Source organism: Balaenoptera borealis (genome assembly GCF_965194805.1).
Source record: "Balaenoptera borealis genome assembly, chromosome: 8".
Lineage (NCBI taxonomy): Eukaryota > Metazoa > Chordata > Mammalia > Artiodactyla > Balaenopteridae > Balaenoptera > Balaenoptera borealis.
In genome coordinates this window covers 73,086,827-73,103,621 of record NC_138865.1, presented here as the reverse complement: position 1 = coordinate 73,103,621, position 16,795 = coordinate 73,086,827, and the positions used below count along the sequence as shown (strand labels likewise).

At 38.2% G+C, this 16,795-nt stretch overlaps 1 protein-coding gene across 1 annotated transcript in view; it reads right to left on the bottom strand.

The window, feature by feature from the left end:
• LOC309634100 (uncharacterized protein) overlaps positions 1–16,748 on the bottom strand; it is a 37,594-nt gene extending 20,846 nt beyond the window's left edge. Inside the window, exons 1-3 of the mRNA XM_082403700.1 lie at positions 16,473–16,748; positions 15,426–15,499; positions 899–955 (exon numbers count right to left, since the gene is read on the bottom strand). Coding sequence (XP_082259826.1) covers positions 899–955; positions 15,426–15,499; positions 16,473–16,501 — 160 coding nt within the window. The 5' untranslated portion in view covers positions 16,502–16,748. The remainder of the gene's footprint in view (positions 1–898; positions 956–15,425; positions 15,500–16,472) is intronic.
• Between the last annotated feature and the right edge of the window lie 47 nt (positions 16,749–16,795).

Sequence of the window (16,795 nt, the reverse complement as noted above, 5' to 3'; positions counted from 1 at the left end):
AAAATGAAGAAGTGGGGAAAAAAGATTTTAAAAAGTATAGGCTAGCGGAGCAACTAGGCCCGTGAGCCACAACTACTGAGCCTGCGCATCTGGAGCCTGTGCTCCGCAACAAGAGAGGCCGCGATGGTGAGAGGCCCACGCACCGCGATGAAGAGTGGTCCCTGCTCGCCGCAACTAGAGAAAGCCCTCGCACAGAAACGAAGACCCAACACAGCCAAAAATAAATATAAAAATAAATAAATAAATAAAATTAAAAAAAAAAAAGTATAGGCTAACAGTAGTTGTTTTGAGTGGAGAAGCTGTGAGGAATTTTGTTCTTTCAATTCTTATATTTACCAAATTTTCTATGAGGAGAATATATTAGCTTATATTTTTATAATATATAATATGACGCATAAACAATCACTGCTATGTCTAAAACAGCAGGGAAATCTCACAGCATGTGCTCATTACAGATTCCTGGTTTCTAACTTTAATAAAGAAATTCAATATGAACTTTCAAGCCAATGGTGACAGTTCTTCCAATTCCTTCTGGCACTAGCAGCCATACAGAGGTCAGGTATATAAAAAAAAGTTGTCTGTGAGGATACGGGGAGGGGGAAGGGTAAACTGGGACAAAGTGAGAGAGTGGCATGGATTTATATATACTACCAAATGTAAAATAGATAGCTAGTGGGAAGCAGCCGCATAGCACAGGGAGATCAGCTAGGTGCTTTGTGCCACCTAGAGGGGTGGGATAGGGAGGGTGGGAGGGAGGGAGATGCAAGAGGGAAGAAATATGGGGACATATGTATATGTATAACTGATTCATTTTGTTATAAAGCAGAAACTGACACACCACTGTAAAGCAATTATACTCTAATAAAGATGTTAAAAAAAAAAAAAAAAGTTGTCTGACCAGAAATTCTCTTGCTCGGCACTTCAATGCTATAAGACACTTGATGACTAGCTGGGCCTGAGGAGGAAAAAGCATTTTTAGAAAAAATACAAGTCTATTAAAATTGACTAACAGTATTTTTTTATTTGCTCTTTTTCTAAACTACTTACTCTGAGTATAAGAATAATAAATCCTCGTTATAAACATTTCAAGTGTTATAGGTATTTATGATAGAAAGAGTGACTAACTCTATTATACTTTGGTATGTTACTCCAAATTTTTGGATGAATATCTAACATTTAAAAAATAATGGGATCATTCTAAACATACTGTTTTGTAACTTGAATGTTCAGTTAACAATATATTGCAGACCATTTCCCTTTTAAGAACTCATGGGCCTCCTTCTTTAATGATTTATAATGTTCCTTTTTTGGTATACTATAATTTATTTGACCAGTTCCCTATTGATCGTCATTTCAGTTACCAAATCATTATTATAAACAATGCTACACTGAATATGTACATGTCTTTGTATACTTGTACAATGCAAAAATATCTGAAATGTATGACTATTTTACAGTAAGCATCCATCACTCTTGAGTATTTCTGTGTGATAAATTCCTAAATTTCAGGGTCAAAGATTATTAGCTAAGCAGTCCTTTAAAAATATTTATACTCACATTATACAGTAATAGTGTATAATGAAAATGCCTGTTTTCTTACATCTTTAACAAGGTAGTATATTATCAAGTTTTGTTTTGTTTTGGCCAACCTAATAGGTGCAAAATATTACCATTGTTCCTTTGTATTTCTTTAATTATTAGAGAGGTTGAGCACCTTTTCACAGATCTGTTGGTCATTTGTTTTTCTTCTAGGAATTGGCCATTATTGTCCTCTGTATTTCTATTTGTTTACCTTTTCTTGTTGATTTGTGAAAGCTGTTTTTATATCAGGGAAAGTAGCCCTTTATTATGTTATATGCATAATTTTCTAAGGTTTTCTTTTGATGCTTTGTTTTCAATTTTTTTGGTACAAAAATTCTTTAAGGTTAATGTACTTTTATTGGTACTTTCTAATTCTGGGTTTGTGTCATGCTTAGAAAGGCCCTCTCCACTCCAAGATTATAAATAATATTCACTGTGCTTTCTTCAAGTATTTTAATCTTTTCATTATTTTACATTTTTATTTTTGAAGTAGGTGGAATTTATTTTGATATAAAGAGTGGGATCAGGAATTCCCTGGTGGTCCAGTGGTTAAGACTCCATGCTTCCACTGCAGGGAACAAGGGTTTGATCCCTGATCCAGGAACTAAGATCCCGCATGCCGTGCAGCCCAAAGAGTGGGATGGAGATCCAGTTTATTTTGTCACAAATGTCTAGTCAGCCGACCTAATAACACTTATTAAATAAGCCATCTTTCTGCACTAACTTGAAATGCCACACTTATGATGTCCTAAATTCTCATATAGCCCTTGTGTATTTCTGGGATCCATTTACCTTTGCTCCTGAGCCAGAAAGTGGCAATTTATCTTTGAGTAAACACACTCTTAGTAGAAAAACAAAATACTTCTGTTCCGGAGTTGAACATCCCTTGACTTTATGGAAAATTCCCTTTTACTAATTTATCTTTCAAGATGAAACTTCGGTCTTGGGCAATATGGTCAACATGGCTAAAAGAGTCAAATTTGGTATCATACCCAAGTCACCATGAGCCTTACCCACAGTTTCTTACCCCTACTCTGTTTGCCAAGTAAGGATCAGTACAGTTCACCTCTTATCTCTAGCCAGAGAGTTTGCTGTGGATAAATAATAGAACTACGAATTGAAAGTATTGTCTACAATAAAGGTTGGTAACATCAATCTAAGCTATGGAACTTTCTCTCTCAAAAATGCTCTGAGTATGAGTCAATGTGGATGTTTAGATTCACATGCATAGATGAGAAACTAAGAATCTCTTTTTCCAGCTACTAAACCTAACCCTATGTAGATTTACACTGAACACATAAAAATAGATAGAGTATTTCAATTTAAGGGAACATTTCTGAATAGAGTTCACATAGAATCAATGATAGGGAGATTTGCCACAGTCTGCTTTCTTGCCATAGTGTGTGTGTGTGTGTGTGTGTGTGTGTGTGTGTGTGTGTCCTTTTGTTTCTGCAGTTCCCATAGCATGAAGGAAAGGAATGACCCTGTAGACCACCATCTCAGTACCTCAGATGGAATGCCATATTGTGCCTCTTGATTCCATTCTGTAGGTTTTGTGCAGTGACTCACTCCTCCTATGCAGCACTCTCTATGGCCGACTTACCTATTAGACAGAGCAGGTACAATGTCTAAGGTCCATAATACTTTAAGGAGCCCATAAAAATGTCTTAATTTCTTTTAAAATCAGAGGCAAAAAAAGAATTTTTAAGTCAAAGAAGATGTTTCATTATATAATATTAATATATTCATCTTTGTACCAATATAGTTATAAAATGTATTCTTTAATATTTTTTATGAAGGAAGGGCCCCACAAAAGTCATAATACAGCCTTGTCTGTCTCTCAAAAGATGTCTTACAAAGGGAATACTAAACATTTTAGATCTTTCATCTCTATTCGGCTCCTGGAAATTCACAATTAAAGGCTCATAGAAGCCTTGCAATAAATTAAAAAACAAAACAACAAAAACAAACTATAAATTTTAGTTTCCTCCAGGTTGTTCAGATTTGTGTAATCTTGGAACTTTTTCCTTCCACATAATAACTACTGCCTTCCACCAGAAGTACTGATCCATAGAAGAATTTGGGAAATACTTAACTTTCTATTACATTAAGATTCAACATTGATCAAGAGTCTATAGCTGAAATCTCTCAACCATATATTATTTTAGCAGACTATACAGAAGCCTAAAGGATTATTCTCTGTTCTATGCAAACACAATTAAGATGCATACCTGATTCTCTTTGAGCAGCATGGTAGCAACACAGCCCTACCTATTCACTTGGCAAGAGAATTTTATTGTTGCACAAGTTGTAGATTTATGCTACACAGTTCACTGAGACCCATTTCAATTCAGTTTTCTTGATAGGCTTGCAGTAGCGTGAGAATGAAAATAATTCTCAAATGACAAGGAAGGGTGAAAAGCTGCTTTCCTGAATTCCAGAACATGTTATTCCTTAACCTATCAGACCTTATTAAGAGTGACTTAAAATCTGTCAGCTCTCAAAAGGTTTCTCCAGTAAAAGATTTCTTGGTTCCGACTCAGTTCCTGCAGTTCCCATAACCACAGCCTATTCAATTTAGCAGTGCTCGGCTGCATGAAGGCTGAAATTAAAATGTGCTTTCAAAATTCAATCCATAGCAAAACTGACCTAACTTAGAAGCATCTCAACAGTTAGATTTAATAAAAAGATATGAGTTTGACATGGAAGGCCAAAGAACGATAAATTTCTCTGAGAAATAAAAGTAGAAAGTGTTGTGGTTTTTTTTTTTTTTAATGTTGACTAATGTCTTTTTTTAAAACTCAGTTTTCTGTTTGACAGAAAAAGTCAGAGACTTCTGAACCAGGAAAAAATAGAAAATATGAACAGACGAATCACAAGTAATGAAATTGAAACTGTGATTAAAAATCTTCCAACAAGCAAAAGTCCAGGACCAGATGGCTTCACAGGTGAATTCCATCAAACATCAAGAGAAGAGCTAACACCTATCCTTCTCAAACTCTTCCAAAAAATTGCAGAGGAAGGAACACTCCCAAACTCATGCTATGAGGCCACCATCACCCTGATACCAAAACCAGACAAAGGTATTACAAAAAAAGGAAATTATGGACCAATACCACTGATGAATATAGATTCAAAAATCCTCAACAAAATACTAGCAAACAGAATCCAACAACAATTAAAAGGATCATACACCACGATCAAGTGGGATTTATCCCAGGGATGCAAGGATTCTTCAATATATGCAAATCAATGTGATACACCACATTAACAAATTGAACGATAAAAACCATATGATCATCTCAATAGATGCAGAAAATGCTTTTGACAAAATTCAACACCCATTTATGATAAAAACTCTCCAGAAAGTGGGCATAGAGGGAAGCTACCTCAACACAATAAAGGTCATATACTATAAACCCACAGCAAACATGATTCTCAATGGTGAAAAACTGAAAGCATTTCCTCTAAGATCAGGAACAAGACTAGGGTGTCCACTCTCACCGCTATTATTCAACATAGTTTTGGAAGTCCTAGCCATGGCAATCAGAGAAGAAAAAGAAATAAAAGGAATCCAAATTGGAAAAGAAGAAGTAAAACTGTCACTGTTTGCAGATGACATGATACTAAGTATGGATAATCATAAAGATGCCACCATTGATAGAGCTAATCAATGAATTTGGTAAAGTTGCAGGATACAAAATTAATGCACAGAAATCTCTTGCATTCCTATACACTAACAACAAAAGATGAGAAAGAGAAATTAAGGAAACACTCCCATTTACCACTGTAAAAAAAGAATAAAATACCTAGGAATAAACCTACCTAAGGAGGTAAAAGACCTGTACTCAGAAAACTATAAGACACTGATGAAAGAAATCAAAGATGACACAAACAGATAGAGAGATATACCATGTTCTTGGATTGGAAGAATCAATAGTGTGAAAATGACTATAATACCCAAAGCAATCTACAGATTCAATGCAATCCCTATCAAATTACCAATGGCAGTTTTCACAGAACTAGAACAAAAAATCTTAAAATTTGTATGGAGACACAAAAGACCCTCAACAGCCAAAGCAATCTTGAAGGAAAAAAAAGGAGCTGGACGAATCATACTCCCTGACTTCAGACTATGCTACAAAGCTACAATCAAGACAATATGGTCCTGGCACAAAAACAGAAATATAGATCAACAGAACAGGATAGAAACCCCAGAGATAAAACCACACACCTATTGTCAACTAATCTATGACAAAGGAGGCAAGGATATACAATGGAGAAAAGACAGTCTCTTCAATAAGTGGTGCTGGGAAAACTGGACAGCTACATGTAAAAGAACTAAATTAGAACATTCCCTAACACCGTACACAAAAATAAACTGAAAATGGATTAAAGACCTAAATGTAAGACCGGACACTATAAAACCCTTAGGGGAAAACATAGGAAGAACACTCTTTGACATAAATCACAGCAAGATCTTTTTTGACCCACCTCCTAGAGTAATGGAAATAAAAAAAATAAACAAATGGGACCTAATGAAACTTAAAAGCTTTTGCACAGCAAAGGAAACCATAAACAAGACAAAAAGACAACCCTCAGAATGGGAGAAAATATTTGCAAATGAGTCAATGGACAAAGGATTAATCTCAAAAATATATAAACAGCTCATGCAGCTCAATATTAAAAAAACAAACAACGCAATCAAAAAAATGGGCAGAAGCCCTAAATAGACATTTCTCCAAAGAAGACATACAGATGGCCAAGAGGCACATGAAAAGATGCTCAACATCACTAATTATTAGAGAAATGCAAATCAAAACTACAATGAGGTATCACCTCACACCCGCTAGAATGGGCATCATCAGAAAATCTACAAACAACAAATGCTGGAGAGGTTGTGGAGAAAAGGCAACCCTCTTGCACTGTTGGTGGGAATGTAAATTGATACAGCCACTATGGAGAACAGTATGGAGGTTCCTTAAAAAACTAAAAATAGAATTGCCATATGACCCAGCAATCCCACTACTGGACATATACCCAGAGAAAACCATAATTCAAAGAGATACATGCACCCCAATGTTCATTGCAGCACTATTTACAATAGCCAGGACATGGAAGCAACCTAAATGCCCATCAACAGACGAATGGATAAAGAAGAAGTGGTACATATATACAATGGAATATTACTCAACCATAAAAAGGAACGAAATTGGGTCATTTGTAGAGACGTGGATGGACCCAGAGACTGTCATACAGAGTGAAGTAAGTCAGAAAGAGAAAAACAAATATATATTAACGCATATATGTGGAATCTAGAAAAAAGGTACAGATGAACCGGTTTGCAAGGCAGAAATAGAGACACAGATGTACAGAACAAACGTATGGACATCAAGGGGGGAAAGCGGGGTGGGGGGGGTGTGGTGGGATGAATTGGGAGATTGGGATTGACATATATACACTAATATGTATAAAATGGATAATAAGAATCTGCTGTATAATAAATAAATAAATAAATAAAATTTAAAAAAAGAAAAAGTCAGAGACTTTAAGTCCTTTTTTTTTTTTTCAGCTTTCAGAAGGTTTGTTCATTAGAAAGGTGATCTCTATTATTTTTCTGGAAGCAGACACATTTGTCTGCCCATAGTGCTTTAAAATACATGTATTTCTCATCTTGGAGAAACTCACAAGACTTTGGGTTTAAAGGAAATCAACTCCAGGTGATCATAGTATTTTATAAAATTAGGAAACAAAATTTCTTTTAAGGAAAAAAGCCCTGCTCACTTAATGACAGACCTGACTTTTAGAGAATTGATTTAATTCCCTGAACACATAGTAGTTAGCAAAACAAACAAACAACAGCAACAACAACAACAAACATTTGTCCAGGCTCTCCTTTGTACACTTCCCTGAAATGATTTGTTTATAGGTCTGTCTGCCTTTCTTAAGGTACAAAAGTCCTCAAGGGTAGAGAGATTGTGGTATTTGGCTTGGTCCCTCAAATGCCTACCACAGTGACCAGCATATGCATATGCAGCTTGTGGAATGAAAATGTAATACTTAGTGACTTTTTGATAGTATAACCTACTGGAAATTGTCAGTATGGCCATGACTGTTAGTTATATTGTTACTGCTCTTCCAGAGTAAGAGAGAGAGAGGGAGGGAGGGAGAGAGAGAGGGAGAATATATTACCTCTCTTGGCTGGCAAAGAGCAGAAAGTTCTGATAAAATTGCTGACACTGATTTTATTTACTATTAAAGCCTTACCTGGGCTCTTTATTTTTGAGTCAAGAGAGATACTTATAACTTTTTTTCAGAGGCTATTGAATTCTAGTAAAACTAGTAATGAAGGAAAAAGTAATTCTTTTAAAGGCAAATCACTTCAGTAGTCTCGAACAACCTAGCTGTAGTAATTAGAAGGATAGTTAGTAAATATATCAACCAGCCAACAAATATTTGATGAATACTTCCTAGGAACTTTATTATATGCTAGGTGTTTGGTGGAAGGAACACAAACGGAATATAACTGACACTTGGTCACTAATCTTTAAGTGTTCATGAACTAGTTGGGGAGGTGATACAACATACCCAAAACAAAATACCTAACAGAAAATAGGAATAAAGCGGTGATTTTTAAATTACACTTCCATACGTCAGTGCTATTGTAGAAATGGTACTGAGGTGATCTGCCCAAAATGAATAATGGTAGCCTATTTCTTGGTTTATGAACTGATAAAAGAAAAGAACTGGTTAATAGAATTTTCTCAATTTTATATTTTTATCCTACACAACTTCCTTAGACAATTGATGTTTACTACCTTTTCTCTATTAGTAAGATGGCAAAAAGATATAAATCTGTAGCAAACACATATTAAGAGAAAAATTTTCTGAAATTGCTGAGCACTTCATTTCATAGCTTCTTATTTTTAAGTAAATACACTTCTGGTTGCAATGTTATATTTTATCTAGAGCACATAGTCATATTTTCTTCCAGTAAAATTGTTCCTAGTGTGAAGGATGAATTAAATATATCAATATTTTATGCTGTTCCTACGAGATGACCATAATATTCAGCTGTTTACTACTGAAATAAATTGGGAAACAACCAAGTGCATAAGCAGATGTTAAATAGAATGAGAAAACAATTTTATCAGTTTTTGTCTACTTATACTCTGACATTCCATAGAGGCTGTAAGGCTCCTAATGCTTCAAACAAATGCTGAAACATTAAGGCACATCAATAAGAGCAACATAGTCTGAAAGCATTTTCTTGAAGTATGTGGTATTTCAAATAAGCCTGGAAGGATAAATCAAATCTGGAAAAATGTTTTAGAAATGCAAAGTGACCCAACCGTTTATTTTGGGATGCCATCAGGCATCTGGTGGTAACGTTTTTAAGTTTTACAGCCACATTTTTAGTAACCTTATTTTTTCAAATTGTTAAGGTCATGTGTATACTGGAAAAAAATTTTTTAAACTACTAAAACACAGAAAGAGGAAAAGAACACTAATACCTGAGAGGACTACTACTAACATTTTGATGTTCCTTTTATTCTGTGCACTTTTTAAAAGTTGTGATCAGACTTCCCTGGTGGTGCAGCGGTTAAGAATACGCCTGCCAATGCAGGGCACATGGGTTTGAGCGCTGGTCCGGGAAGGTCCCACATGCCGCGGAGCAACTAAGCCCACCTGCCACAACTACTGAGCCTGTGCTCTAGAGCCCGTGAGCCACAACTACTGAGCCTGTGTGCCATAACTACTGAAGTCCGTGCGCCTAGAGCCCGTGCTCCGCAGCAAGAGAAGTCACCACAATGAGAAGGCCATGCACCACAATGAAGAGTAGCCTCCACTCGCCACAACTAGGGAAAGCCCATGCACAGCAACGAAGACCCAATGCAGCCAAAAATAAATAAATAAAATTTTAAAAAAAGTTGTGATCAACTGTCTACCTAATTTTGTATCCCGATTTTTAAAAACTGTGATGAGAATAAAACTAAAAGCTGGTTCTTTGAGAAGATAAACAAAATTGATAAACCATTAGCCAGACTTATCAAGAAAAAAAGGGAGAAGACGCAAATCAATAGAATTAGAAATGAAAAAGGAGAAGTAACAACTGACACTGCAGAAATACAAAGGATCATGAGAGATTACTACAAGCAACTGTATGCCAATAAAATGGACAACCTGGAAGAAATGGACAAATTCTTAGAAATGCACAACCTTCCGAGACTGAACCAGGAAGAAATAGAAAACATGAACAGACCAATCACAAGCATTGAAATTGAAACTGTGATTAAAAATCTTCCAACAAACAAAAGCCCAGGGCCAGATGGCTTCACAGGTGAATTTTATCAAACATTTAGAGAAGAGCTAACACCTATCCTTCTCAAACTCTTCCAAAATATAGCAGAGGGAGGAACACTCCCAAACTCATTCTACGAGGCCACCATCACCCTGATACCAAAACCAGACAAAGATGTCCCAAAGAAAGAAAACTACAGGCCAATATCACTGATGAACACAGATGCAAAAATCCTCAACAAAATACTAGCAAACAGAATCCAACAGCACATTAAAAGGATCATACACCATGATCAAGTGGGGTTTATCCCAGGAATGCAAGGATTCTTCAATATACGCAAATCAATCAATGTGATACACCACATTAACAAATTGAAGGAGAAAAACCATATGATCATCTCAGTAGATGCAGAAAAAGCTTTTGACAAAATTCAACACCCATTTATGATAAAAACCCTCCAGAAAGAAGGCACAGAGGGAACTTTCCTCAACATAATAAAGGCCATATATGACAAACCCACAGCCAACATTGTCCTCAGTGGTGAAAAAGTGAAACCACTTCCACTAAGATCAGGAACAAGACAAGGTTTTCCACTCTCACCACTATTATTCAACATAGTTTTGGAAGTTTTAGCCACAGCAATCAGAGAAGAAAAAGAAATAAAAGGAATCCAAATCGGAAAAGAAGAAGTAAAGCTGTCACTGTTTGCAGATGACATGATACTATACATAGAGAATCCTAAAGATGTTACTAGAAAACTACTAGAGCTAATCAATGAATTTGGTAAAGTAGCAGGATACAAAATAAATGCACAGAAATCTCTTGCATTCCTATACACTAATGATGAAAAATCTGAAAGTGAAGTTAAGAAAACACTCCCGTTTACCACTGCAACAAAAAGAATAAAATATCTAGGAATAAACCTACCTAAGGAGACAAAAGACCTGTATGCAGAAAATTAAAAGACACTGATGAAAGAAATTAAAGATGATACAAATAGATGGAGAGATATATCATGTTCTTGGATTGGAAGAAGCAACATTGTGAAAATGATTCTACTACCCAAAGCAATCTACAGATTCAATGCAATCCCTATCAAACTACCAATGGCATTTTTCACAGAACTAGAACAAAAAATTTCACAAATTGTATGGAAACATAAAAGACCCCGAATAGCCAAAGCAATCTTGAGAACGAAAAATGGAGCTGGAGGAATCAGGCTCCCTGACTTCAGACTATACTACAAAGCTACAGTAATCAAGACAGTATGGTACTGGCACAGAAATAGATCAATGGAACAGGACAGAAAGCCCAGAGATAAACCCACATACATATGGTCACCTTATCTTTGATAAGGGAGGCAAGAATATACAGTGGAGAAAAGACAGCCTCTTCAATAAGTGGTGCTGGGAAAACTGGACAGCTACATGTAAAAGAATGAAATTAGAACACTCCCTAACACCATACACAAAAATTAACTCAAAATGGATTAAAGACCTAAATGTAAGGCCAGACACCATCAAACTCTTAGAGGAAAACATAGGCAGAACACTCCATAACATAAATCACAGCAAGATCCTTTTTGACCCACCTCCTAGAGAAATGGAAATAAAAACACAAATAAACAAATGGGACCTAATGAAACTTAAAAGCTTTTGCACAGCAAAGGAAACCATAAACAAGACAAAAAGACAACCCGAAGAATGGGAGAAAATATTTGCAAATGAGTCAATGGACAAAGGATTAATCTCAAAAATATATAAACAGCTCATGCAGCTCAATATTAAAAAAACAAACAACCCAATCAAAAAATGGGCAGAAGCCCTAAATAGACATTTCTCCAAAGAAGATATACAGATTGCCAACAGACACATGAAAGAATGCTCAACATCATTAATCATTAGAGAAATGCAAATCAAAACTACAATGAGATATCATCTCACACCGGTCAGAATGGCCATCATCAAAAAATCTACAAACAATAAATGCTGAAGAGGGTGTGAAGAAAAGGGAACACTCTTGCACTGTTGGTGGGAATGTAAATTGATACAGCCACTATGGAGAACAGTATGGACGTTCCTTAAAAAACTAAAAATAGAACTACCATACAACCCAGAAATCCCACTACTGGGCATATACCCTGAGAAAACCATAATTCAAAAATAGTCATGTACCAAAATGTTCATTGCAGCTCTATTTACAATAGCCAGGACATGGAAGCAACTGAAGTGTCCATCAACAGATGAATGGGTAAAGATGATGTGGCACATATATACAATGGAATATTACTCAGCCATAAAAAGGAACTATTTATAGTGAGGTGGATGGACCTAGAGACTGTCATACAGAGTGAAGTAAGCCAGAAAGAGAAAAACAAATACCATATTCTAACACATGTATATAGAATCTAAAAAAAAAAAAAAAAGGTCATGAAGAACCTAGGGGCAAGATGGGAATAAAGATGCAGACCTACTAGAGAATGGACTTAAGGATACGGGGAGGGGGAAGGGTAAGCTGGGACAATGTGAGAGAGTGGCATGGACATATATACACTACCAAACGTAAAATAGATAGCTAGTGGGAAGCAGACCCATAGCATAGGGAGATCAGGTCGGTGCTTTGTGACCACCTAGAGGGGTGGGATAGAGAGGGTGCGGGGGAGGGAGATGCAAGAGGGAAGAGATATGGGGACATATGTATGTGTATAACTGATTCACTTTGTTATAAAGCAGAAACTAACACACCATTGTAAAGCAATTATACTCCAATAAAGATGTTTTAAAAAAAATAAAAAAATAAAAACTGTGATGAGAACTTAAGCTTGTGTTTTTTTCATATTATTAAAAAATCTGTGGATATAACATTTTTAATGGCTGCATAATATAACACTGTAAAGACATATTAATATATGTGCCAATTCCCTTATTATTGTACATTTATGTTAAATTTTCTCATTTTTCTCTGGTATAAGCCTAAGATGAACAAGATAGTTGCTTTCTTCTGTCCATTTCCCGCTCTTTGTGGTAATACTTAGGTCTGCTCTATCCTTAATCAACCACGTGGTTTGAGGAGGATCAACCCAGCTCCAGGGGTGGGAGTCCTGCCACTGGCCATGGACGTTGGTTCAGGAACAGGCACATGACCATTTAAACAAGACAATATGTTCCCATGACATTCTTCATTCAGAAACTCCATTTTCAGTTGTAGACTTACTATGTGTGGAACCAGAATATCTTCCAATGGGTCAGATAAGCATAGCCACAGTACAAAATTCTGGTGGGAATCTTTAAAAGGGCACAGTGAATGTGATTCAAGGAAGAAAGAGAGGGAGCCTGACCTGTTTGGGGAATAGAAAAGACGGGGATCTGTCTGAAGCCAGGACGGAATGTATGTCTAGAGAAAAAGCTGGTGAAATAAGAATCAGCGTGTAAAAGTAAATTCACTGAAATTTAGGATATGTCCATTTCATAATTGTTTATTTTGTCCATACATTTAAAATTCTGTGACAAAATAACTATACTGTAGATTAGAAAGGTTGCTAGATTATCAAATGTTAGCAAAACTGAAATCCTCAAGAAAAACCTCATTACCTGAAGGTGGCTGAGTGTTTGTCCTATATACAACCTCAGCTCATAAGACAAACTCAGGGACTGAGATAGAAAGAAGGCAATCACTAAGCAACTTTCTGAAGTCAAGCAAAAGTATCTACCACTACCCAAAGAGACATGTCCAGTTTGGGCTGTCCAGAATCACAACAGAGGCTGAAAGACATGGTCACACTCTTTTGAAGTGTCAATGAATTTAGTTAATCCTGGAATCTTCAGGTCTTTGCTGACAAAAAGAAACCTAAATGAGTAAAAGATCATGGATCCCTGCCCTCTCATCAACTGAACAAACCGTGCTTATACCACTAAGATATACTTGTAAGTACAGGGCAGGCTGATGAGTTCGGGAACTTGGAGATCACACTAAAGGAAATTATGAAATTATCTATGAGCCAGTGGGAGACAAACTTGAGTGTGCTTGTAGTAGGAGGCTCTAGACTGGCATGCACAGAGACTTCAGATCCACATGCAATGGTGGACAAGGCCTGAATTTAAACTCAAGTCACTTGGCACAGTGTCTATAGTATTGTACCCGCTACAATGGCTGGCAGGGTGCCAGTATTTTATATCCTGGCTTCTGAAACATTGAACAGCAGTTCTGACCCTTGTTAAAATAGGTGGATACAAATATTTGAAGTGGCTTATAAGAATACCTATAATAAAGTAGAAAAATACCAATAAACAAGGCACAGGAAAACTATAGATAGAACAGAAAAACAAGATGAAGGGAAGAGCTATGACATAGATATGAATGTCATATGGATCTACCCATTTCCTACAATGACCTGCAAATTTGGCTTGAGTTTCCTGCCAGCCAAGGCACAGAGTAACATGAGCACTTCAGACAGTTTGTGCTCTCCAAAAGAAATAGGCATCTCTGTGTTTTTTCGTGGGAGGGTGGAGGGAAGAGGAGGGAGTGAGTTTTCAAGATGTGAATATTTGGTAACTAATTAGTTTTGGAAGTCTCTAAGCTGCCATTATAACAATGATTATTTTCTTTTATATGGCACTTAAAACTTCACAGAGTAATTTCACTCACTTTCTTTAATCTGCACAAAAATCCCGTGATGCAAAATTTGAAGAAAAGATATTATATTATTAAAGTAATAATGCATCTCTCATTCATGCATCAAGGAATATTGCCTCACCGTAAGCACAGCACAAAAGCAGAAAATAAGCAGAAAGATCACTGAGATAATAAACCAAACGACACCAAGCATATGCACAGAAAAAGCTTCTCACTCAGAACCTACACCCCCTTACTGAACCTGAAATTCTAACAAGATTAGTTAATTTCTTTCCTAAACTGCAGCAGATTAAAAGTAACAAAATAGGGACTATTACAGAGAGGCACTCTGAAAGGCCCCCAAACTGGTACATATGAAAGCAGAGGGAAGAACTAAAAGCAAACAGAAGAGCAGTCAGTGTGAAGACTAAAAACTCTAAATACTCACCAAGCATATAGGCAGGGATGTGTCATGGGGCTCAGATTCTCTCTGCCCTGGACCCTACCCTCCATGAATCACTTCTTCACATCACTACCTCAACCATCTTTAAAGAACTAAAATGTGATCATGATCACTCACTCCCAACTCTTACAGCCTTTCAGAGACCTTCCAAGGCTCACAAGATAAAATCCTTATTCAAAAAGGCCCACAGGGTTCTACAGTTTCTGGCTGCTGCTGCTGCCTGCCTCTCCCACCCGGCTCTCCTTTCCCTCTCATTTCAGCACCACCTGGGTGGGCTTCTACACATTTCCTTCCTTCTGTCTACCTGTAAGTGTCTCAGTGCTGCCTCTCCTGGGCAACTTGAAAGGTCACTTCCCCGGAAAGACTTACCCAATCCTGGAGAATATATTAGGTTTTTCTGTGAACCCTTAGCACCTTTGCATTTGAGAACTGATCGTGGTTGCACTTATTAGTCTGATTGTTTAATACCTGTTTCCTCCACTGTACTGAGAGCTCTGGGAGAACAAGGACCTTGTCTGGAGCACATGTCGAATAAATATTTGCTGGAAAAAAAATGGAAATGTAAGGTCACAGGGCAAGTATGTTACATCTTCCTAGTATATAATATTTCAATTTTACTAAAAGATCTTTTTGAGGAGGGGAAGTTATTATTTGCTTTATTAAAGCGAAAAAGAGAGATTCATTGTGGAGTAGAATGCAAATTCATGTGAATTTTAAAACTGAAACACAAAACTTCAAGAATGCTTCAGGCTACATACCCAGATTTTTCTGGAGGCACTGTGCTCAAAATAATATGGAAACACGATGTGATAGAAGATCTCTTTCCCAAGGGAGCTAGATAACCAAAGCTTACCTTCATTTTACTAGATGAGAATATGTGTATGAAGATGGCTTTGCAAACTATAAGGCTTTGTGCAAATATCATTTCTTATTATTGCTAAGAAATCTGTGAAGAGGGGAAATGATTTTGCCCATAGTACACTGCCAATTACAGGTGAGGCAGGCCGGCGCCAGAACCCAGGTCTCCCGAGGCCTGTCCGTCCCACTGCTTTTCATTAACGCAGAGCGCCTGCCACCTGGTCCCTGCTGCAAAGGTCCCCTCCCTTACTCCCTTCCAGGCATATCTGGGGCTGATGCCCTAAGCCAGGCTCAAATACACTCCCGGCATCATAATCCAGATGCTTCCTGCTCTTTCCCGCAGGACTGGGCAGTTCCCCTCAAGGGCTGCAAACGCGCCCCAAACCCGAGCAGCTCTCTCCCTAGCGGCGAAAACGCAGAACTGCAGCGCGCTCCAGAGACACCAGCAACCCCATTTTCTTGGGGGGCCTTGTGCGCCTGCCTGGCCGCGCAGTGCAGGCAGCATTCAAGGGGCCGGAGGAGCGGGAAAGCTCGGTAGTAACTCAGGAAAGGGAACACCCCTCAGGAGCCGACGCGGCGGCCGGGCTTCGTGGTCCCGCGAGCAGAGATTGGCCACAGCTGCTGCTGAGGAAGCCGGGGACCCCTTTGGGCTTCTACCGAGGAGGGTGGAGGTCCCGCAGCCGCATTTCCCGCTCCGTGCGCCGGGCCGGGAGCCGGAGGGGGTCCGGGGAGCTCCAGTGGGGCCTGCGCACCCCAGAACGCGCCCGCCCGAGCTGGGGCGCGATGGGCTGCGAAAGACAGTAGCGCCTCTCACGCCCACCCGCGCCGCGACTGTGGAGCTTCAGGGGCGGCGCATGGAAAACACCGCCCCGCGGCTTCGGGCTCGCGCGCTGCGCGTGCGCGCAGGTGGGCGTGGGAGGCGAGGACGCTCCTAGCACGCGGCGTGCGCGCGCGCTCCCCTCGGCGCCCTCCCTCGCCAG